General features: G+C 42.7%; 1 protein-coding gene and 1 pseudogene across 4 annotated transcripts in view; one reads left to right on the forward strand and one right to left on the reverse strand.

The window, feature by feature from the left end:
* Positions 1-35: 35 nt before the first annotated feature.
* ZNF169 (zinc finger protein 169) overlaps positions 36-24,594 on the reverse strand; it is a 99,996-nt gene continuing 75,437 nt past the window's right edge. For 3 of the 4 annotated variants that reach the window (XM_017847082.1, XM_017847080.1, XM_017847081.1), the window contains exons 2-5: positions 23,908-23,995; positions 9,960-10,086; positions 9,361-9,456; positions 36-3,170 (exon numbers count right to left, since the gene is read on the reverse strand). In XM_017847082.1, coding sequence (XP_017702571.1) covers positions 1,612-3,170; positions 9,361-9,456; positions 9,960-10,086; positions 23,908-23,940 — 1,815 coding nt within the window. In that variant the 5' untranslated portion in view covers positions 23,941-23,995 and the 3' untranslated portion in view covers positions 36-1,611. The remainder of the gene's footprint in view (positions 3,171-9,360; positions 9,457-9,959; positions 10,087-23,907; positions 23,996-24,594) is intronic. The other variant, XM_017847083.1, reaches the window with a different exon arrangement.
* Positions 12,865-13,790, forward strand: LOC108512017 (voltage-dependent anion-selective channel protein 1 pseudogene; annotated as a pseudogene).

Here is a 24,594-nt window from a genome sequence, read left to right on the forward strand (position 1 = left end):
TTTTTTTTTTTTTTTTTTTTTTTTAAGGTGATTGTGGTGAGGTCTCAGACAGAAATGAGGAATGGGTAACGGGAAACTGGAATCCTTGCAAAGGACTTGCCCAAATTGCATTCTAGTGTTTTGTGGAGTATAGAAATTGTGAGTGAGGCAGTGCAGAATATTCAGGTGATATTTCTACACAAAGTGATGCAAGTGGAGCCTGTTTTCTCCTTGCTGCTTATAGTAAAATGTGAGAGGAGAAAGATAAATTGAAGGAACTGTTAAGCAAAAAAGAACCAGTACTTAAAGATTTGGAAAATTCTCAGCCTGTCCGCATTGCAAAAGATGAGAAAGTATGTTCTCGAAAGAACACTAGGGTGTGGCTGGACAACCACGTGATAAAGAGATTAGTATAGGTCTGAATGGAACCAGTGAACCGTCTCACCAGAAACGCTGCCAGCTTGAACTGAATAGAGAAACAGACAGGACAAAATGAGGCAGGCTGTTGGATTTCTGGGATTCTACAGGAAGGTACAAGAAAAGGGAAGAATGTGATTCTCAAAGGTTCTAATGGGCCCAGAGAGCACAGGGCTAGAAGGCAAGTGTGTCTCCTCCTCAATTTCAGTGGGCCAGGAGCCACTGCCCAGGGTCAAGGAAGCGACACTGCAGCTCCCGTGAGCCCAAAAAGTAGGGCTGCCAATCCAGTTGGCCCACAGGGCAGAGCACTGAGCCAAAGGGGATTAGTCTCGAGACTTAAAATCTAATGGAAGCTGCCTTGCCAGGTTTGAGACTTGCTGAGGATCCATCATTCTTCATTTCTTTCTCATGTCTCGCCTTTGGAATGGGGAAGTCCAGCCTCTGCTTGTCCCACTATTGTATAATATTTTGGAAGCAGATAATCTGTCTGGTTTCACAGGATCACAACTGGAGAATTTTGCCTAAGGATGAATTGTACCTAAAGTCTCATTCACGCTTGGTTTAGATGATATTTAAATGAGATTTTGGATCTAGAGTTGAAGTTGAAATGGGTAAAGAATTTTGGGACTGTCGGGATCCTGTGAATGTATTTTGTATGTTTGAAGGACCTGAACTTTGGTAGTGGAGTGTTATAGACTAAATTGGGTTTCCCAAAAATTCATGTTGAAGTCCCAACCCCGTAGTGTGACTGTATCTGGAGATAGGGCCTTTAAGAAGGTTATGAAGGTTAAATGAGGCCATATGGCTGTGGCTCTCTCCAGAATGACTGGTATCCCTACAAGAGGAGGAAGCCACACCCGGAAAGCATACACACAGAAAAAAGGCCACGTGAGGACGTGGCCAGAAAGCAGCCATCCGCAAGCCAAGCAGAGAGGCTTTAGCAGCAGCCAAACCTACCAATACCTTCATCTGGGACTTTCTGCCTCCATAAATATGAAAATAGAGTTCTGTTCTTAAAGTCACCCAGCCTGGGGTACTTTGTTATGGAATCCCTAGCAAGCCAAGACAAATTGTGAATATAGAAGGTAAACCAAAATTCAACTATCTCATGATCGATGAAAGAAAGCAACATTTTTTTTTTCCCATCCCATTTCAGGAAACCGAAGCATTTACTAGTGATTTCTGCCAGCTTCACATTCACGAGGAAAGGAAAGGTCAGAAGATCTCTTGGGGTAGGAGCTGATGACCAGACTTGGTCCTCCTATGTCTATGCAAGTGAGACTTCTGGCTAAAGCCACGTCCACACTCCCTGCAGACATAGGGCTTCTCCCCAGAATGGGTCCGCTGATGCCGGATGAGGGCAGACTTAAAGCCGAAGCCGCGCCCACATTCATCGCAAACGCAGGGCTTTTCTCCCGAGTGTGTCCTTCCGTCAGAGATAAGGTGTGACTTCTGGCCGAGTCCTTGCCCACACACCCTGTCAACGTAAAGCTCCTCCTCTGAGTGCGTCCTCTGGTGTCGGGTGAGGAGCGACTTAAAGCCAAAGGCGCGCCCACACTCGGGGCACAGATAAGGCTTCTCGCCGGTGTGCGTCCTCTGGTGTCGGGTGAGGGTGACCTTCTGACCAAAGCCACGCCCACAGTCAGGGCACAGGTAGGGCTTCTCCCCGGTGTGCGTCCTCTGGTGTCCAATGAGGGTGACCTTCTGGCTAAAACCCCGCCCACACTGGGGGCACAGGTAAGGCTTCTCGCCGGTGTGTGTCCTCTGGTGCCTGATGAGAGTGACCTTCTGGCGAAAGCTGTGCCCACACTCGGCACAGACATAAGGCTTCTCCCCTGAGTGTGTGACCTGGTGACTAAGGAGGAGTGACTGCTGCCTGAAGCCACGCCCACACTGGAGGCACAGGAAGGGCCTCTCGCCTGTGTGTGAGCTCTGGTGCTGGAGGAGGGATGCCTTCTGGCAAAAGCCTCTCCCACATTCAGGACACACAAAGGGCTTCTCCTCCAAGTGTGTCCTCTGGTGGAGAATGAGGGCTATCTTCTGGCGAAAGCCTCGCCCACACTCCTGACATACAAAGGGCCTCTCCCCGGAGTGAATCCTCTTGTGATTAGTGAGGGAGGATGTATACCTGAAGTGTCGCCCACATTCCCTGCACACATACGGCTTCTCCCCCGAGTGCTTCCTCTGGTGTATGGAGAGGGAGGCCTTCTGGCTAAACCGACGCCCACACTCAGGACACAGGTATGGCCTCTCCCCGGTGTGTGTCCTCTGGTGCTTGATAAGGTCTGATCTCTGGCAAAAGCCTCTCCCACATTCAGGGCACACATGATGCTTCTGGTGGCTGAACAGGCTTGACTTTCTGCTAAGTCCCAGTCTGTAGTTTCCACGTATGACTGCTCCAGGTTCTGAGGTGTCGACTCCCTTCAACATTGTGTCTGACCCCACAGGACTCATCCTCTGGGCCAGGCGAAGGTCTATTCCTCCTTCTGTGTTCCCTTCCAACCATTCTACTGGGTCACCTTGATGTGGGCTGAAGAATGTCCTAGAAATTCTGCTTGGCCTCTTTCTTAATGAGGTGTCGGGGCCTTCTGTCTCTCCACTTTCTCCTTTTTCACTAGAGCATCTTGGAGCTTCCAGTTGAAAGTCACTTCCTGCAGATGAGCTTGGGAAGATCTGTGTGGGATGACCACTTAGTGCATATTGTCTGAGGAGCTGCGAGCTAGAAAAGGCCACCAGGTGGGGAAGACTGGGCCGGAATTCTGTCCTAGGCTCTGCTAGAGAGAAAGTCTCGGTCAGAATCACCACAGGTGCCTGTGGATTGCAATACCTGCCCAGCAGTTTTCTTCAGATGTTCACAACAAAGACCTCTCTTCCAACCCACAAGGGCACATTACATGCTCTATTGCAGCACAGAAAACCCACACTACAAATTAGTCCTATCAGCCAAACTAAAAAGTTCAAAAAAGCATCACAGGCAGCTTCAGCTCTATAAACTGCTGCAAGTAGAGTTACACATTGATCCTCCTCTCTTGGGCGCTGCTCTCTTGCTTTTGCTCCAGCTCATGCCTATGAAACCTTGCCTGAGAAACATTTGCTTGGCCTGCTGTTTATGCAAGCCAAGAACTTGGTGTCTGAGCTGCAGTAAGTAACAGACTGATTACGATCCTGAAGATGCTATAAATAAGATCTAAACATCTGAACGGGAGCCATATTTTGGGCTTCCTTGACTATGGCGACTCAAGTAAGGGGCACCCACGAATCAGATAAGCTGTACCAAGAGATACTGGTTCCTGTGTGGAACAGGCTTTAGGCCAGGGAACTTCCACAGCAGCCTGATGTGAGTTGTCTCCTGAACTGCTGCACGGACACTCTTAAGTCCTCTTGAAGAAGAGGAATCCATGATGCTACCCTCCTGGCAAACGAGGGTGCTATCCTCTAGCCTCTGGGCAGACTGCAGCCAAGTATATACCCCGAATAGCACTGCACAACACTGCACACATTGTTTTGCTCAACAATCCAGGATTTTTAAAAACTCTGGCGAATTAAGGAGAAGTTCAACATTTGAAGGTTAGTAATAAATGACTTATTAGCATAAAGATGTTTCAGGGACTATACATATTTTGGCTTAAGCATATTCTTATCCAAAACTGTTAAAACTATACAAATTGACTTTTAAAAAAAATTTTGTTTCTAGGTTTAAATAGGCTGCCAATTGGAGATAATACTAATTCCCATGATGGTATAAATTAAAGGCTCTGGAAATTGGCAGTGCTTTCAGCTTCCGTAAGTTGATACCATAACTCCTAGGTAATTATGGACTAAGTTCTTTTTTTTTTTTTTTTTTGAGACAGAGTCTCACTCTGTCGCCCAGGCTGGAGTGCAGTGGTGCTATCTCGGCTCACTGCAACCTCCACCTCCTGGGTTCAAGCAATTCTCCCACCACAGTCTCCCAAGAAGCTGGGATTACAGGCGCACCCACCACGCCTGGCTAATTTTTTGTATTTTTAGTAGTGACAGGGTCTCACCATGTTGGCCAGGCTGGTCTCAAACTCCTGACCTCAAGTGATCCACCCACCACCCAACTCCCAAAGTGCTGGGATTACAGGTGTGAGCCACCGCACCCAGCCCCTGGAACAAATTTTTAAGAGCATTGATCAGAAATGTACCCCGCAAGTAGCAACCCATAGCAAGAAACTGAATCAGGGTTTCAAGTGCCCTATCAGAACAGAAGTGAAGAATTTAATGGAATTAAACTATTTAACAGAAGACCCTTAGTTCAAGGCAGACGATTATAAATAGAATACTGATTTATATGTTATTCCATTTGTTAACTATTTTTAATCACAAAATATGTATTTCTTATTTTTGACCATACTATTCCTAAGAAAAACTTCTTGTATCGTTGATTAGAGTCAGTAAGATCATATCTGCAAGAGGGAACTTAAGCAGCTTTAGGGATTGCCATTCACATTCCATCTGGAATACAGAGAAGGTCCTTCGTATTAAAATATTCCAGTGGAAAAAGATGTGAGTTTTGCAAGATTACAGCATACAAAATCACTACACATAAATCCATTTTATTTCTATGTACCATCAATAAACAACTGAAAATTGACACTTAAAAATAGCATCAAAAAATACAATACTTAGGGGCAAATCTGACAAGAGATATGTAAGGCCTGTATACTAGAAATGACAAAACAATGCCGACAAAAATGAAAGAGGTCTTATGTAAATGGAGAGCCACACTGTGTTCACATATGGTAAGACACAGTATTATTTACATGTAAGTCCTCCACAAATTGATACAGATTCAACTTGATCCCAATCCAAATCTCAGTAGGCATTTTTGATAAAAACTGACAAGCTGATTCTAAAACTCATATAAAAAAAAAAAGAATAACGAAAAGAACTTGCAAAATAAAAAGCAAAGATGGAGGATATTTTATTTTATTTTGAGATGGAGTCTCGTTGCACTTTGCCTGAGCTGGAGTGCAATAGTGCGATCTCAGCTCACCGCAACCTCTGCCTCCTGAGTTCACACGATTCTCCTGCCTCAGCCTCCCAAGTAGCTGCGATCAGAGGTGCACACCACCACACTCAGCTAATTTTTTTTGTATTTTTAGTAGAGATGGGGTTTCACTATGCTGGCCAGACTAGTCTTGAACTCCTGAGCTTATTATCCGCCTCCCTCGGCTTCCCAAAGAAGATGGAGGATTTACAGTGAGTTCAAGACCTAATAAACCTACAGTAATCAAAACTGTGGTATTGGCATAGAGACACTAACAGAGGAGTAGAAAAAAAATCTAAAGTCCAGGTATAGACCTATCATACATGGTCAACTGATTTTCCACAAAAGTACATAGGAAATTCAGTAAAGGGTAGTCTTTTCAATAAATGGTGCTGGAAAAATTGGATTATTTGTATGCCCTTCCTCCCCTAAAAAAGCGGAAGTCTGAATTTATGTACATTTTTATATTTACTCAAAATAAGCGTATAGACCTAAATGTAATTAAAATTATAAAATTACTAAAAGAAAAAAATGAGAATCTTTTGACCTTAGTTTAGACTAAAATTTCTTAAATACACTACCAAAACTGTAATTCATAAGAGAAAAAATTGAAAACTGGATTTCATCCCAGTTAAAAATTTCTCTTTGAAAGGCACTAGTAAGATTATAAAAAGTAAACCACAGAAAAAATGTTTGTAAATCATATATCTGATAATGGACTTCTATATAGAATATCTGAAGAACTCTCAAACTCAATAATACAAAATAAGAAACCACATTTTTATATGGGCAAAAGATGTGAAAACACACTTCTCTAAAGAAGATGTAAGATGGCAAATAAGTGCATGAAGATACTCAACGTCATCAGTCATGAAGAAAAGGTCAAAACCACAGTAAGATGCCACTCACTGCACAGCTATAAGAATGTCTGAAATGAATACAATAACCAAGCCAAGTTTCGACAGATACGGAACACCTGGAGCTCTCATACACTGCCGTGGGAATGCGAAAAGGTGCAGCCACTTTGGAAAGCAGTTTGTGAGTTTCTTCAAAAGTTAAATATAGACTATATCCATCATCATACAACCCAGCCATTCCAGTCCCAGGTATTTATTCAACAGAAATGAAAGCATTATATTCACACGAAAACTTGCATGCTTAAAACAGCTTTATTTATATTTGTCAAAAATGAAAACCCAAATATCTTTCCATAGGTCAGTATTAAAATGTGACCTAGCCATATAAACGAATACTCAGCAATAAAAATTAATAAACTACTGATACACACATCATAGATAAAATTCAGAATAATTATGCTGAGTGAAGAATCCAGTTGTATCCTGTATAATCCAGTTATACAAATTCTAGAAAATGCAGACAAATCTATAATTATAGAAAGCTGATCAGTGGTTGCCCAGGTACAGGGGAGGACAGGAAGGAGTGGGAGGTAGGATTACAGTGAGGCAAAAGAAAACTTTCAAGGATGACAGACATGCTTGTTACTTTAGTTGTGGCAGTGGTTTCATGCATGTATACATATACCAAAACTAACCAAATTTTACACCTAAATAAGTGTAGTTTATTATACCTTAAAAACATATCTTATACCTTAATTACTGTATCTTAATAACATTTTTATCATTATTTTACTTTTTTTTTGAGACAGAGTCTCACTCTGTAGCTTAGGCTGGAGTACAGTGGTGTGATCTCAGTTCATTGCAACCTTCGCCTCCCAGGTTCAAGCGATTCTCACTCCTCAGCCATCTGAGTAGCTGGTATTACAGGCATGCGCCACCAGGCTCGGCTAATTTTCGTGTTTTTAGTAGAGACAGGATTTCGCCACGTTGGCCAGGCTAGTCTCAAACTCCTGGCCTCAGTTAAGGCCACCTCAACCCACCTCAGTCTCCCAAAATCTGGGATTACAGGCGTGAGCCACTGTGCCCAATCCATTTTTATATAATGAAATTTTTTTAGAAAGACAAAAGCACTCAGTTGCTACACAGTGTAACACCAGCTAGATAGTTATATTTAAAAGCAAAAAACAAAACAAAAATAAAATGCCAGGAAACCATGAAAATAAACAAGAAGATAAAGCAGGCAAAAATTAATTCCTATCTCCCAGCATTCATATAAAATTAATTCTGGTTAGATTAAAGACCTAAATGTTTCCATAATTTATATGGGAGTTCTACAAATCAATAACAAAAAGAATAGATCCATTGAAAAGTAGGCAAATACCTTGAATGGTCAAATCACAAATGGGGAATCAGGAAGGGCCAAGCAACATATGAAAAGATGCTCATGCTCACTAGTAAGCAACTTAAAAACCTGTCTGAGATTTCACTTCCAGCTGAATAGATGGATAAAACATGAGGTCTGACAATCCCAAATACTGGTGAGGATGTGCAACAAGAATTCTCATAGACTCCTGCTGGGAGCATAAGCTGCCATGCCTACTTCAGAACACAAGTTGGCATAACTTATGTAAGTTGAGGCTATGCATGTCTGTGAACCAGCTACTACACACCTAGGTATATATCTTTTTTCTTTCTTTCTTTCTTTCTTTCTTTCTTTCTTTCTTTCTTTCTTTCTTTGTGGGATGGAGTCTCGCTCTGTCAACCAGGCTGGAGTGCAATGGCGCAATCTCAGCTCACTGCAACGTCCGCCTCCCAGATTCAAGAAATTCTGCCTCAGCCTCCCGAGTAGCTGGGATTACAGGCATGCACCACCATGCCCGGCTAACTTTTCTATTTTTAGTAGAGATGGGGGTTTCACTATGTTGGCCAGGCTGGTCTCGAACTCCTGATCTTGTGATCCACCTGCCTCAGCTACCCAAAGTGCTGGGATTACAGGCGTGAGCCACCGAACTTGGCTGGTATATATCTTAAGAGAAACTCTTGCACGTGTTCCCAAGGAGGCATACAAGAATACAGAGCAAGATTATTTCATAGTCAAAAAGTTGGAAACAATAATATTATGTGCAGAGAAGTTTACAGACATGCAAAGCAACACCCTATATGAATGAAGAACCCATCGGATGGAATAAAAGGATAAAGGCAGTCATGGAATGCTAACTCAGAAAACAGAGGCGGAGGAACAGGACACAGTCAGGAAAAGTATGGGGCTACTGCCTGGCTTTATAACATGCTATCTCTCAGGCTATAGGGGCTGCCCCAACCCTACTCATTATACAGTTTTCAGACCTTGCTGTAATCTTAAATAATCTATGATAAAAGAAACAGAGTTATGAGAATTTACAGGATAGAAATGATGCACAAAAAAGCTATCAGGTTAAGAATAGAAACTGGCTGGGCACGGTGGCTCATGCCTATAATCCCAACACTTTGGGAGGCCAAAGCAGATGGATTGCCTGAGCTCAGGAGTTCAAGACCAGCCTGACCAATATGGTGAAACCCCATCTCTACTAAAAATACAAAAAAATTTAGCTGGGCATGATGGCGGGCACCTGTAGTCCCAGCTACTCAGGAAGCTGAGGCAGAAGAATCACTTGAACCCAGGAGGTGGCGGTTGCAGTGAGCCAAGATCCTGCCACTGCACTCCAGCCTGGGCGACAGAGCAAGACTGTCTCAAAAAAAAAAAAAAAAAAAAAAAAAATCGGGGCAGAGGACTTAGTCTCAAAGGACAGGTACTGTTTTGAAGATCACACCAACCACATAAGCCCAAGAATGGAGAAATCCTGAATGTGCTTGAGACAGGAAGCCAAGTGAGGAGTGAGGCTCCCTAACGGAGGAAGGAGATGGAATGCCAGGGGTGCCCTCTCCTGGGGGGAGGCACACAGTGTGGAAGGCAGGCAGTGCCATGCAGCCTTTACCAGTGGCCTAGGAGGCCTGAAGAAGAACTTTCTCCTAGCACCTCAAAAACAGCCCCTCCTTCCTTACCTGCTGAGCTCCTCACTGCCCTGCACCCTCGCCTGCCCAGGGTTCCCCACTCACCTAGACAAAGGTCCAGAAGATGTTCGTTCTCCTCTCTCCAAGGTTCGTTCCCTTGCTCCAGCTGTTCGATGAGTTTTGGTTTAGAAAATGCAATTCCTACTCACAGGAAAAAAAAAAAAAAAAAAAAAAAAAACAAGGTGATCTTGAGTTAGTGGTTTAAGAGGCTATCTCAGAACTCAGAGCCAACCCAGGAATGCAATAAACCCGGAAGGTGATAGGGAGGTGCAGGGGTGGAGTAAACAATGAATGCTGAGACAGGATGAATACAGGGAGGGGATCCTAGACCTAAAAGCAATATGTTGATTCTACCCTGTGCTTGAGTCAATAAAAATATTCCTCCTTTTGAAGGAAGATAACCTTAGAGGAGGAGCCCAGCCAAGGTAAACAGGCCTGAAATGCAGTGTCAGACATACCACACGCTCACAGCACACACACACACACACACGCACACATAAAACTGCTCTACTAAAGTCAGGCATTCTCTGGGGGAATAGGGGAAAAAACTGTTTTTCTTTCTGAGTCAGAAGCATGGCAGCTGCTACGTAAGAGATTAAAATGCCCACAAGCAGAATCTGAAACCTTAAACAGGCCAGCCTTACCCAGGGAGACCAGATGGCTGTAGTTCTCCAGCATCACCTCCCTGTACAGGGTCCTCTGAGAGGAACTCAATAGCTTCCATTCCTTCTGGGTGAAGGCCACAGCCACATCCCGGAAGGCCATCAATGCCTGTAACACAAACACATCCCTGCTCACTCAACAGCCAGCCATGCCCACTAACCAACTTAAGCCACTAACCACAGTCAAGGCAAAAAGAAAGCAGTCCTAGAGCACCCAAGTCAGATTTATAGATCCTGCTTTTAACCTGAAACCTGGTTCCATATGTTCAAGACTATTCATCCCCTCCATACACTGATGGTGGTTCTCTTTCTGGGCTCTCTGTTGTACTGATTGAACACACGTTTGATTATTGCGGCTACACAGCAGGACTTGAAATCAGGTAAACCAATTCCTCTCACTTTATTCTTCATGTTAGAAGTTGATTTAGCTATTTTAAAACAGCCTGTGCCTTTCTATGCAAATTTTACAATAATCTTGTCTATATCTCCAAAAGCCCTTGCTGAAATTTTGATAGGATTCCCATTAAACCTGTATATCAATTTGGTAAGAACTTACATCTTTACTATGTTGGATCTTCAAATCCATAAACATAGTATGTCTCTCCATTTGTTTAGACAGTCTATGATTTATTTCATCAACATTTTGTGATTTTCTGCAAACAGACCCTACACATTTTGTTAGATTTACACCTAAGAATTTCTTCAGCTTTCTTCTTTTTTTTAGTAATTTTAATAGTATTGTATTTTAACTTCAGTGACCGTATGTTCATGCTATGACATATGATACAACTGTTTGTCTGTTTTATCTTCTACATGGCAACCGGACTAAACTTACTTAGCTTTAAAAGCTTTTTTTCCCTTCATTCCTTGAGATTTTCTACATAGACAATCATGTCCTCTGCAAATAGGAACAGTTTCATTTCTTTGCTAATGTGGTTAGAACTTCCAGCGCTATGCTGAATGAGAGTGGTAAGAACAGATATAACCTTGGTTTGTTCCCAATTGTGGAAGGAAAGCATTTAATCTTTCACCATTAAGAATACTGTTCTGGGCCAGGCGCGGTGGCTCAAGCCTGTAATCCCAGCACTTTGGGAGGCCGAGATGGGTGGATCACGAGGCTCAGGGATCGATGCATGCCTGGCTAACACGGTGAAACCCCGTCTCTACGCAAAAAAATACAAAAACTAGCCGCAGGCGAGGTGGCGGGCGCCTGAGTCCCAGCTACTACGGGAGGCTGAGGCGGGAGAAATGGGCGTAAACCCCAGGAGGCAGAGCTTTGGCAGTGGAAGCTGAGATCCTCGGCGCCACTGCACTCCAGCCTGGGCGACAGAGGCGAGACTCCATCTCAAAAAAAAAAAAAAAAAAATCAGTTTTTCATTCTTTAGCACTATTGATATGACCGACATCTACATGAGTTAAATTAGAAAAAAAAATTTTAACAAAAGAAATTTTGCTTTATGTTGGTTTATGGTCCCGGATATGTCTACCTTCATCTATGTTTCCAAAGGCACATGAAAAGAATATGTATTCTGTTCTTATTGGTTGGAATGTCTGCCATTTCAGTTTTATTTCTGTTTGTTCTCTGGGCTTTTTGCCTCTTTGTTTTCTTTACAACTTTCTCATGGGTTACTCAAACTTTTTTATAGTTCTGTCTTGATTTGCCTACAGTGTTTCTTAGTGTATTTCATTGTATAGCTTTTTGCTTTTTTTTTTTTTGGAGACAGTCTCATTCTGTTGCTGAGGCTGGAGTGCAATGGCACGATCTCGGCTCACTGCATCCTCCGCCTCCCAAGTTCACGCAATTGCCGGGATTACAGGCTCCCGCCACCACACCTGGCTAATTTTTGTATTTTTAGTAGAGATGGGGTTTTGTCACGTTGGCCAAGGTGGTCTTGAACTCCTGACCTCAGGTGATCCACCTGCCTTGGCCTCCCAAAGTGCTGGGATTACAGGTGTGAGCCACCATGCCCTGCCACTGTATAGCTTTTTAAGTGGTTGCTCTAGGTGCTACATTACATACATATAGCTTATCATAATTTACTGGTGTCATCATTTTACCAGATTGCTATTTTGTTGTTTTTTTGAGGCAGGGTCTCACTCTGACACCTAGGCTGGAGTGCAGCAGCATGATCACGGCTCACTATAGCCTCAATCTCCCAGTCTACAGCAATCCTCCCACCTCAGCCTCCCAAGTTGCTGGGACCAGGTATGCATCACCACACCTAGCTAATTTTTTTTTTTTTTTTTAGAGATGGGGTGTTACTATGGTATACTATATTTTTTTTAGAGACGGGGTGTTACCAGGCTGGTTTCAAACTCCTGAGCTTGAGCAATCCTCCTGCCTCAGCCTCACAAAGTGCTGGCATTAGAGGATAAGCCACCACAGCTGGCCCATTTTACCAGTTTGAATAATTGTACAGAACTTACCTCCCATTACATCCCCTTACTCCTTCTGTTTAAAAACATAATTTTCCTAAGTATTTCCTCTATATACATTCAAATCCACATCAGACCATATGATAATCTTTGCTTCCGCCATCAACAAGTTTAGAAAATTCATGTAGAATAGCAATGCCTACTACATTTACCCTATACGTCTTTCTTACCATGGTCTTTTCTTCCCGATTGTTTCGGGGGACCCTGCTATAAAGAACTACCTGATACTGCGTAATTCATGAAAAAAAGAGGTTTAATTGACTCACAGTTCCACAGGCTATACGGGAAGCATGGATGGGAGGCCTCAGGAAACTTACAATCATGGTGGAAGGATGAAGGGGAAGCAAGTAAATCTTCACATTGTGGCAGGAGAAAAAACAAGCAAGAGAGGGAAGTGCTACACACTTTTAAACTATCAGATCTTGTGAGAACTCATGATCACAAAAAGAGCATGAGGGAAATCTGCCTCCGCACCACAGCCCCTGCCATAGCTGCCTCTGAGCCTGCTGCCGCCACCTCTGAGAAGATAGCTGGGCCACCCACGTATGAGATCTTGGAAAATCTGCCAGGGATGTCTTTACCAAGGGCTATGGATTTGGCTGAATAGAACTTGATTTGAAAACAAAAGAAAAGAATGGATTGGAATTTACAAGCTCAGGCTCAGCCAACAGTGAGACCACCAAAGTGACAGGCCCTCTGGAAACCAAGTACAGATGGACTGAATATGGCCTGACATTGACAGAGAAATAGAACACTGACAACACAGCAAGCACTGAGGTTACCGTGGAAGATCAGCTTACACATGAACTGAAGGTGACTTTCAATTCATCCTTCTCACCTAACACTGGGGGAAAAAATGCTAAAATCAAAACAGGGTACAAGCAGGAGCACATTAACCTGGGCTGAGACATGGATTTTGACATTGCTGGGTCCTCAATCCAGGGTGCTCTGGTGCTGGCTTACGAGGGCTGGCTGGCCAGCTACCAGATGAATTTTGAGAATGCAAAGTCCCGAGTGACCCAGAGGAACAGTGCAGTTGGCTACAAGACTGATGAATTCCAGCTTCACACTAAAGTGAACGATAGGACAGAGTTTGGCAGCTCCATTTACCAGAAGGTGAACAACAAGTTGGAGACTACTATCAATCTCACCTGGACAGCAGGAAACAGTAACACTAGCTTTGGAATAGCAGCCAAGTATCAGATCGACCCCGATGCCTGCTTCTCAGCTAAAGTGAACAACTCCAGCCTGAGAGGTTTAAGATACACTCAGACCCTAAAGCCAGGTATCAAACTGACACTGTCAGCTCTCCTGGATGGCAAGAATGTCAATGCTGGTGGTCACAAGCTTGGTTGAGGACTGGAATTTCAAACATAAATGAACACTGTATTGTTTAATTTTAAACTATTTTTGGCTGGGCACAGTGGCTCATGCCTGTAATCCCAGCACTTTGGGAGACCGAGGCGGGTGGATCATGAGGTCAGGAAATCGAGACCATCCTGGCTAAACACGGTGAAACCCTGTCTCTACTAAATATACAAAAAATTAGCCGGGTGTGGTGGCACATGCCTGTAGTCCCAGCTACTCGGGAGGCTGAGGCAGGAGAATTGCTTGAACCCGAGAGGCGGAGGTTGCAGTGAATGGAGATTGCGCCACTGCACTCCAGTCTGAGTGACAGAGCGAGACTCTGTTTCTAAACAAACAAACAATTTCACAGTATAGCAACCTTCAGAATTTAGTGTATCTTTTAATGTTGTATGTCTAGGATGCAAGTATTGCTACATATCATGTTAGACCCCCAAGTTAAAGATGATTCAGCTTTAAGGTGGTACCCTTTCAGGGGTACAGAAGAAACCCAATTCAAAAAAGGTTCTTTCAGCGGCAGACTTGGAGGGAACATGGTGGCCCCTCTGAGATGCCAAGTTTCTTTTTTATCTAGAAATGGCTGTAAGTGGAAGCTGGTAATATGTCGTAGGTACTTTGTAAATTGATATTGAGTAAATGAATGAAATTCTGATTGACTGAGAATGGAACCTTGGTTTCCCAACCTTAATTGATGAGAAGTTCATTGCCTGATTGTGTGTACAAACTCACCTGAAAGGGACCTTTTCAGACACAGCGTCATGACATGTTCCCACCCCAGCTCATCCTCACCTCTTTCACACTAAAAGGACTGCAGGGTGGGTTCACTGTGTCTTCTCCGCCATTTTGGGGTGGAGAGGGTAGATGTGATGAAACCAGTAATTCAGGACTTATTCCTTGCGTGTTTCTTTGCCCTTGCATCAGACTATGAAATAGCTTCCAGAAGCTCCAGCCGGAAGCTTGGAAGAGTCTGTGTGATCGTAATCACATGGTGACAACACTCAGAATCTAAACTGGACTTCTGTCGTATTCTCACCACTCAATTTGTTTTTTAGTAGTTTAATGGGTACATTTTAGTGTCTTGCATTTTGTGTGGAATTAACTCCTCCCCTTCAAATGCTGTAGTTAATATCAGTTAAAAAAAAATTGAATAAAATATTGAAACCTAAAAAAAACAAAAACAAAAAAAGCCATCATATCTGTGAGAACTCACTATCACAAAAATAGCATGGGGAAATCCACCGCCCTGATCCAATCACTTCCCACCAGGACCCTCCCCCAAAACTGAGAATTAAAATTCAACCTGAGATTTGAGGGAGGACACAGAACCAAACCGTATGAGACTCCAGTACCACTCCCAAGTATGATGATTGACTAGACGGACTCATAAACCTCATCATGTAGTTATACTCATGGCTATGCTTATTGTAGCGAAAGGACGCAAAACAAAATCAGAAAAGGGAAATGGTTTGAGAGACAAATCTGGAGGAAACCAGACACAAAATGCCAAGAATTCTTTCTCAGCAGAGTCACACATGACTCTGCAATTCTTCAGTAATAATTTGTGATACGTTAAATGTTGTCTATCAGAGAAACCCATTAGAAACTCAGTGCCCAAAGTCTCAGTGGGGCTAGTCAACAGACATCCTCTGCCTAGCACATATTAAAATCTCAGATCTCATAAAGAAAGCAAGTGTCCAGCATAAACCACATTGTTTATACACTTTAGGCACAGTAAGCTATACTGTTGGTTTTTTTTTTTTTTTTTTTTTTTTGAGACGGAGTTTTGCTCTTGTTGCCCAGGCTGGAGTGCAATGGTGCCATCTCGGCTCACTGCAACCTCTTCCTCCTGTGTTCAAGCGATTCTCCTACCTCAGCCTCCCGAGTAGCTGGGATTACAGACATGCACTACCACATTTGGCTAATTTTTTTGTATTTTTAGTAGAGACAGGGTTTCTCCATGTTGGTCAGGCTGGTCTCGAACTCCCGACCTCAGGTGATCCGCCCACCTCAGCCTCCCAAAGTGCTGGGATTACAGGCGTGAGCAACGGCGTCCAGTCAATTCTTATCAGTTCTGATGAGAAATCCATTGGCATTCTAATTGTTTTTCTCCTATAAGTAACATAATTTTTATCTGGCTGCTTTCAGGATGATTTTCTTCATCTTTAGTCTTCAGAAGTTTACTTGTAATGTATTCTGACATAGATTTATTGGGTTCATCATGTTCCAAATTTACTCAGTAAGCTTTTAAAATCTGTAGGTTTGTTTCCTGCCATATTTGGGACACTTTTGGCCATTATTTCTTCAAGTACTTTTTCAGCCCTTCCCTCCTTTGTTTCCCCTTCCAAACTCCAAAGACAATATTATTTTATCTTTTGTTGTACTCCCACAATTCTTGAGGCTCTATTCATTTTTCTTTCCACTCTATTTTCTCTCTGTTCTGTCTTCTAGTTCACTGATTTCTTTGTTACCTCTAATATACTGGTAAGTCTGTCCCCTAGCTTTTTAGTTCAGTTCTAAAATTTCCATATACTTATTCTGAAAACCTTCTATTTCCTTGCTGAGGCATTCTAGTTCTTTCATTTATCTCAAGCGTGTTCTTTTGACTGTGGACATCCAGTTGTCCAAGTACCATTTGTACACTGCCCTTTTCTGATGGAATGATCTCTACATCCATACTTGTAAAAAAATTCAATTTACTATATACGTGAGATTTTTTTCAGGACTGTCTATTCCACTGATCTACACGTATCCATCCTCATGCCAGTAGGACACTATTTTGATTATGATAGCTTTGTAGTAAGTATTAAACTCAGGCAGTGTGAGTCCTCCAACTTTGTTTTCTTTTTCAAGATTGTTTTAGCTATTCAGGGTACCATGAGATTCCATATAAATTTCAGTCTGAGTCTATTTCTGAAAAAAACACCATTGGAATTTTGATTGGGATTGAACTAAATTTATAGATCATTTTGGGTAGTATTGCCATCTTAACAATATTAAATCTTCTCATTCATTCCAAGCATGGAAAGTCTTTCCATTTATTTAGGTCTTCTGTAATTTCTTTTAGCAGTATTTTGCAGTTTTCTATAAACAAGTCTTTACTTCCTTGGTTAAATTTATCACTAAGTATTTCATTCTTTTTGATGCTGTTACAATTTTTTAAAATTTCCTGTTCAGATAGTTCATTGTAAATGTACAGAAATACAACAGATTTCTGTGTGTTTACTTTGTATCCTGCAACTTTGCTTAATTCATTAGCTCTAACAATTTTCTCTGTGGATGACTTAGCCCATTCCTGCTGTTATAAAAAAAAATTGCTGCCTGGTGCAGTGGCTCACGCCTGTAATCCCAGCACTTTGGGAGGCAAAGGCAGGCAGATCGTCTGAGATCAGGAGTTTGAGACCAGCCTGGCTAACTTGGCGAAACCTCACCTCTACTAAAAATACAAAAATTAGCCGGGCGTTGGGTTAGGCGTCACCCAGCTACTCAGGAGGCTGAGGTGGAGAATCACTTGAATCTGGGAGGTAGAGGTTGCAGTGAGCCGAGATCGTACCACTGCACTCCAGCCCAGGTGACAAGAGTAAAACCCCATCTCAAAAAAAAAAAAAAAAAATTTTGCTGAGACTAATTCATAAAGAACAGAAATTTATTTCTCACAATTCTGAAGGCTAAAAGTCCAAGATCAAAGTGCCAGCAGGTTTAGTGTCTAGTAAGGGTCCAGTCTCTGCTTCTAAGCTGGTCTAGAACTCCCAACCTCAGGTGATCCACCTGCCTTGGCCTTCCAAAGTGCTGGGATTACAGTGAAAAGCTACCGTGCCCGGCCCACCACTAACCTTTCATAAGGTCACAAATTTCAATTCATGAAGGCTTCGCCCACAACACTTCCTAAAGGCCCACCTCTTAATACTATCACATTGGATCACATTGGTGATTAAGTTTCAACACATGAATTTTGGGGGGCACATTCATACCACAGCAGAGGACTCCAGTGTTTTGTAAATATGAGATCATGCTTTCAGTGAAGAGATAATTTTACTTCTTCCTAACTAATTTGGATGCCTTTTCTTTTTGTTGCCTAATTACTCCGGCTAGAACTGCCAGTACTATATGAAATAGAAGGGGTAAAAGTGGGCATCCTTGCTTTGTTCCTGGTTCCCAGAGCTTTTAGTCTTTCACCATAAAGAATGATTGTAGTTGTGGATTTTTCATACCTGGCCCTTATCATGTTAAGGGAGTTTTCTTCCCTACCTAGTTTACTGAGTGTTTTTACCATGAAAGGGTGTTCAATTCTGTCAAATGTTTTTCTACATCGAATAACATGACTGTGGGGTTTTATCCCACACTCCATTGATGTGGTATACCACCTTACTGATTTTCATATGTTGCGCTATCCTTCCATTTCGGGAGTAAATCTCACTTGGCAATAATATAATCTTTTTAATACAGTGCTGAATCCAATTTGATAATATTTTTGGTAAGGATTGTTCTATCTATATTCATAAAGGATATCTGGCTTATAGTCCTCTTTTCTTGCAGTGTCAATGTTTTAGAAGATTTTGAGAAAGAATTGTGTTAACTCTTCTTTATATGTTTGGTGGAATTAACAAGCAAAGCCATCTGGTCATGGGCTTTTTTTCTTGGGAGGACTTTTTGTTGTTGTTGTTGTTTGAGACAGGGTCTCACTCTGTTGCCCAGGTTGAAGTGCAATGGCACGATCTCATCTCACTGCAACCTGAGCCTCCCAGGTTCAAGCGATTCTCTTGCCTCAGACTCCTGAGTAGCTGGGATTACAGGCACGTGCCACCATGCCTGACTGATTTTTGTGTTTTTAGTAGAGATGGGGTTTCTCCATGTTGGCCAGGCTGGCCTTGAACTCCTGACCTCAAATGATCCACCTGCCTCGGCCTCCCAAAGTGCTGGGGTTACAGGTGTGAGCCACTGTACCTGACCCTCGGGAGGATTTTTCTTACTAATTCAATACACTTACTTTATTACTAATTCAATATACTTACAATATACTAATTCAATATATTACTAATTCAATAACTTACTTATACGTAGTTATAGTCCTTTTTTTTTTTGAGACAGAGTCTCACTCTGTTGCCCAGGCTGGAGTGCAGTGGCGCAATCTCAGCTCACTGCAACCTCTGCCTCCTGGGTTCAAGCGATTATCCTGCCTCAGCCTCCCAGGTAGATGGGATTACAGGTGCCTGCCACCATGCCCGGCTAATTTTTTTTGTATTTTTAGTAGAGATGGGGTTTCAGCATATTGATCAGGCTGGTCTCAAACTCCTGACCTCAGGTGATCCACCAGCCTCAGCCTCCCAAAGTGCTAGGATTACAGGTGTGAGTCACCGCACCCAGCCTCATAGTATACCTTTTAAAATAAGTTTTCTATACTGATATTCTCTGTTGAAAATTGTTGACTTCATTTACTTTAGTTCCATGTCCATAGTTTCCTTGTTCTTTGTGCTTATTAAGAAAGTTGACTTAAAGTCTTTGTGCCTGGGCTTCCTCATGGACAGGTGGGAGAGAGGCAACTTGATGGTAGCCAGGCAGTCTGAAATGCTACAGTACTCTCACCACTAAGCAGCAGCTTATTTCTTCACCAAGTCTTCCAGTTTTGACAAGATTCCAGAATTTTACAAAAGTTGATTCTGACAGTTTCTGCCAGCTCATTAGTTGTTTTTGGGGAAGGACAGAGGCCTGGATTTCCCTACTCCACATGTATGTATGTATTCATTTATTTGGAGACGGAGTCTTGTTCTGTTGCCCAGGCTGGTGTACAGTGGCATGATCTCAGCTCATTGCAACCTGCACCTCACAGATTCAAGCAATTCTCCTGCCTCAGCCTCCCGAGTAGCTGGGACTACAGGTGCACGCCACCACACCCAGCGAATTTTTGTATTTTTTGTAGAGATGGAGTTTTACCGTGTTAGCCAGGATGGTCTCGATCTCCTGACCTCATGATCCACCCGCCTCAGCCTCCTAAAGTGCTGGGATTACAGGCTTGAGTCAACACCCCTACTCTGTAATTTTTTATGATACATGTTTCGTTTTTGTTAAATTGTATGACCTCATGTATATAAAATATCTACAAGAGGTAAATCCATAGGACAAAAAGCAGATCAGTGGTTGCCAGGGGCTGGGAGAGGAGCGAATGGGGAATAACTCCTAATGGGTATGAGGTTTCTTTTGGCAGTGATGAAAACATGGCGGTGAAGGTCACTCAATTTTGTTACTATAATAAAATCTTCTGAATAGTACATTTTAAATGGTTGGGTTGTATGGTATGTGAATATCTCAACAAAAAAAAAGTTTTTTAAGTTTTAATTCCAATGAGGAGTGAACCCCTAAATAAACCAAATATCTTATACAAATTGATGCTACGCTATAGGTATCATTGTTCCTAAACCAACAAAGTCTCCTGCACAAAACAGACATTTTTAAAAAATTTAATATTCAATGAAGGGGTTATGAAAGGAAAATAAATCTTGGGGCCCCCAAATTACGAAGCTAAAGGGAAAAGTCAAGCTGGGAACTGCTTAGGGCCAACCTGCCTCCCATTCTATTCAAAGTCACCTCTCTGCTCACTGACATAGATGCATAGCCGATTGCCTCGCTTGGAGAGGCTAATCAGAAACTCAAAGAATGTAACTGTCCCTGTCACCTATCTGTAACCTGGAACCCCTCTTCAAGTCTTCCAGCCCTTGCTTCAAGTTGTTCCACCTTTCCAGACTGAACCAATATACTTCTTACATACATTGATTGATGTCTCATGTCTCCCTAAAATGTATAAAACTAAGCTGTATCCCAACCGCCTCGGGCACATGTTGTCAGGACTTCCTGAGGCTGTCATGGGAGCATCCTGAGAACTAAGTTCTGATTCTTTTTATCTTGCTCATATTCCTATCTAAGGGGTCTGGGAAGTCATACCCTACAAACCATACATTTTCATCAGATGGGTTTTATTTAACTCTATATATCGTGGCTTACTTTCCAATCTGACTCTGGCATAACATTATGAGACAAGGAAGAAAATCAAAATATTTAACCCCAAAATATATTTCCTCACCATACCTTACAATTGCTCTGCAAAGTCTCTTGTGGGAAAAATCCACATCCTATAGAGAATCCCCTTCCCCTTTGTTTACCTTTTTTTCTTCCTTCCCAGATCCAGGAGATAATCAACTAAGAGTCAGGCACCCTTTTAGGTCCCATAAGAAACATTTTACAACCTGCTTCCTCTCTGAAGTCTGCTATCTGAGAGCTTCTTCTGCACCATAAAACTTGGTCTCCACAATCCTTTATCATAACCTGAACTTTCCTTTCCATTGATCCCAGGTCTTTAGATAAACTCAACCAACTGTCAACCAGAAAATGTTTAAATATAGCCTGGAAACCCCTGCTTTGAGTTGTCCCGCCTTTCTGAACCAAACCAACGTATTTCTTAAGTGTATTTGATTGATGTCTCATGCCTCCCTAAAATATACAAAACCAAGCTGTACACCGACCACCTTGGGCACGTGTTCTCAGCACCTCCTGAGGGCTGTGTTATGGGCCATGGTCACACATGTTTGTTTCAGAAAACTCTAAAAATATTTTACAGAGTTTGACTCTTTTCATTGACAATCCTCAACCTTGGCAAAATAAACTTTCTAAATTAACTGGGACCTGTCTCAGGTTTTCTGGGTTCACAGGGTGCTAATTAGTTTCTTATTAGCTCACATACTGTGCTTACCAGCTCCCTTTCTATGTTACAACTATAATGCATGTTACAATTTCTCCTCTCAGGCAAAAGCCCTTAGGAAAAATGCCTAAATGTCATGTTACATATAGGTCAGGTTTTTCTACATAATTCAGATCTGATGCATAACAAAGTACCAGGAAATGCAATTTTAAAAATCATAAAATACACAATTTCAATGCTTAAAATAACATGCATCGCAACAAACAAACCTTTTCCCTTTACGCAATGAGTATTTTTTGACTAAGAGACACTATTCTAGGTATGGAAGCTTTGTCTTAAAAAGCTAAGCCTCTTAGATGCTTGTATCTTTTCATCAATTTTTCACAAATGTTAGATATAGTGAACTCCAAGTTTCTCTTCAAAGAATCAGTATGTCAGTATGTTCAGCTCTCTTATTCTCTGATTCTCCATTTTAAAGTTTAACTTCCTGGTTCTCTTCGCCCCCTTGCCTCTGGTTTCAGTAAACAACTTTCCCACCAGTTATAATCAGTAGTTCACATCTGTTCCCCTGGTCACCTGCTTTGACCTGAATCACCCCTGGTCACCTGCTCGGGCCTGAATCATCCTGAGTAACTGCCCTTCCTGCCAAACTACCTACCCCACCACTCTGGCTGGTACCCCTGCTCTCTTTAAAATAGCAAATCAGAATTAGCTTAGACTGTGCAGTCCAATCCTAGCCAACAGGGGAACAACACAGCAGTAGGGGCTACCTGCGTCAGGAATAAGAACCCCTTCCCCTCCCTTGTCCAGGTGTGCTCTCACCATTACTCCATTCGCGAGTTGTACCCTTCTATAGAAGTAAAAATTGCCTTGCTGAGAAAATCAAATTTACATTTGAGTGCTATTTCTTTGCGGCACTGAGGAACAAGCATTTTGTTTCTAACACAAATAAATCATACGGTGCAACATACAGAAAAAAAGTCTCCTATTACCTTGGAAAAAAATCCTGAACTGCCTGTGCTACATACGTATTTTCTCTCAAAGGTGTTACAGATTTCTCTCAAAAGTGTAACAAATAAGGGACTCACAGCTCTCAGTGACATTCTGATAAGATCAAAACCATTTTTAATGTATCCAGAAATATGCAAATATCCACCATGAGCCCCAGAATATGATTACATACAGATCTCTCAAAAACATTCTATACTTGACACATTTATAGCACAAAGCAAAACTGAATTAGCAAAAATGACAATAAATATTTTGTTAATTGATAAAATCAATACAAAAATGCCCTGCCTGACAGCCATTTCTGTTGTCAGTGTTAATTCCATTCAGTTACATCAAGTTCAAATGCTGCCTAGCCGGTGGGGAATAATCTATTTTCAGAGAAGGAGGCAATCTGGACCTTTAAGCATAATCTTCCAATTTTCAAGTACAGCAAACCCACTTTATAAAGTACGGGCCTGCAAAACTAAATCTATCCATGCACCACACAGAAATAGCAGGTTAGAGCCCTCACCTATACAGAGAAGACTAATGTGGCCAAAGACCACTGGCTGTTGAAAGCTTCCCACAGGGTGAGGGATAGCCTGCCAGTCACCTCGTCTCTGAGAAGAGATAGGATTCCTGCCCCATTTTCCTCTGTTTTTTTTTTTTGAAATGGAGTCTCGCTCGGTCGCCCAGGTTCTCAGCTCACTGCAACCTCCGCCTTCCGAGCTCAAGTGATTCTCTTGCCTTAACCTCCTCAGTATCTGGGATTACAGGCATGCGCCACTGTCCTGTGCCATTTTCACAGCAGTCTCTTCCCTTAACTCTTCAGCTTGCAAAACCCTTCAGGGGCAAATCAGACAATTTGTCTTTTGAGAGCCTTCTTATACTTTTTTTTTTTTTTTTTTGAGATGGAATCTCACTCTATCACCCAGGCTGGAGTGCAGTGGCGCGATCTCGGCTCACTGCAACCTCAGCCTCCTGGGTTCACGTGATTCTCCTGCCTCAGCCTCCCTAGTAGCTGGGATTACAGGTGCCCATCACCATGCCCAGCCAATTTTGTACTTTTAGTAGAGACGGGGTTTTACCATGTTGGCCAGGCTGCCCTCGAACTCCTGACCTCAGGTGATCTACCCACCGCGGCCTCCCAAAGTATTGGGTTTACAGGTGTGAGCCACTATACTTTTGTAGGCCTTCGGAGTCACTGGGCACATAAGCATGGATGTCCTGTATTTTTGTTTTAACTGCCCAGGATGTGATGGTACAGTTAACTCCTTGGTAAATACCTGAGTCATAAATGCAGCAAATAAGACTGAGAGAAAGCTCCAGATAAGATGAGTCACACCTATAAGATCAAGATAGGCTTTGCCTAATACCAAGAAGGCAGCCTTCAGGACAAGAAATTATTATGAATCCTTCCTGCAATAGCTAGGAAGAAATTTCAGGACTTACCTCCTCCCTGGTGGTCAGGAGTCCTGGCGCCATATCCCTGCTCTCTGGAGTGCTCTTCCTAGAGAAGAGTCAAGTTGCAGAGGCAAATCTGGGGAAAGAGATAAGAAGTGAGAGAGGTACTTGGGAAGAACACCCTTCACACTCTGTCCAGCCTCCCAATTCAGTAGGGAGTAGGGGAACAGGGAAGCAACAAAGGCAGGTTGCAGAGGGCATTAGTGAAGCCCATTCTTAGCCAGTGTCTTACAAATAAAGCCCACAGAGCTGAGCCAGCAACAGGCTCATATCCAAACTCCAGTTGGGGAATGGAGCCCCCATCTTCCAGCAGCTGGGTGAGACTTTGTGTGGACTCCATTAAAAGAAAAAGGCCTCAGAGTGCCCTCAAATGAGCATTCATGTTGAAAAATAGGCCGGGCGCGGTGGCTCAAGCCTGTAATCCCAGCACTTTGGGAGGCCGAGACGGGCGGATCACGAGGTCAGGAGATCAAGACCATCCTGGCTGACACTGTGAAACCCCGTCTCTACTAAAAAATACAAAAAAATTAGCCGGGCGAGGTGGCGGCGCCTGTAGTCCCAGCTACTCAGGAGGCTGAGGCAGGAGAATGGCGTAAACCCGGGAGGTGGAGCTCGCAGTGAGCTGAGATCCGGCCACAGCACTCCAGCCTGGGCAACAGAGAGAGACTCCGTCTC

The sequence above is a fragment of the Rhinopithecus bieti genome, unplaced genomic scaffold (assembly GCF_001698545.2).
Source record: "Rhinopithecus bieti isolate Rb0 unplaced genomic scaffold, ASM169854v2 scaffold_29034, whole genome shotgun sequence".
Classification (NCBI taxonomy): Eukaryota; Metazoa; Chordata; class Mammalia; order Primates; family Cercopithecidae; genus Rhinopithecus; species Rhinopithecus bieti.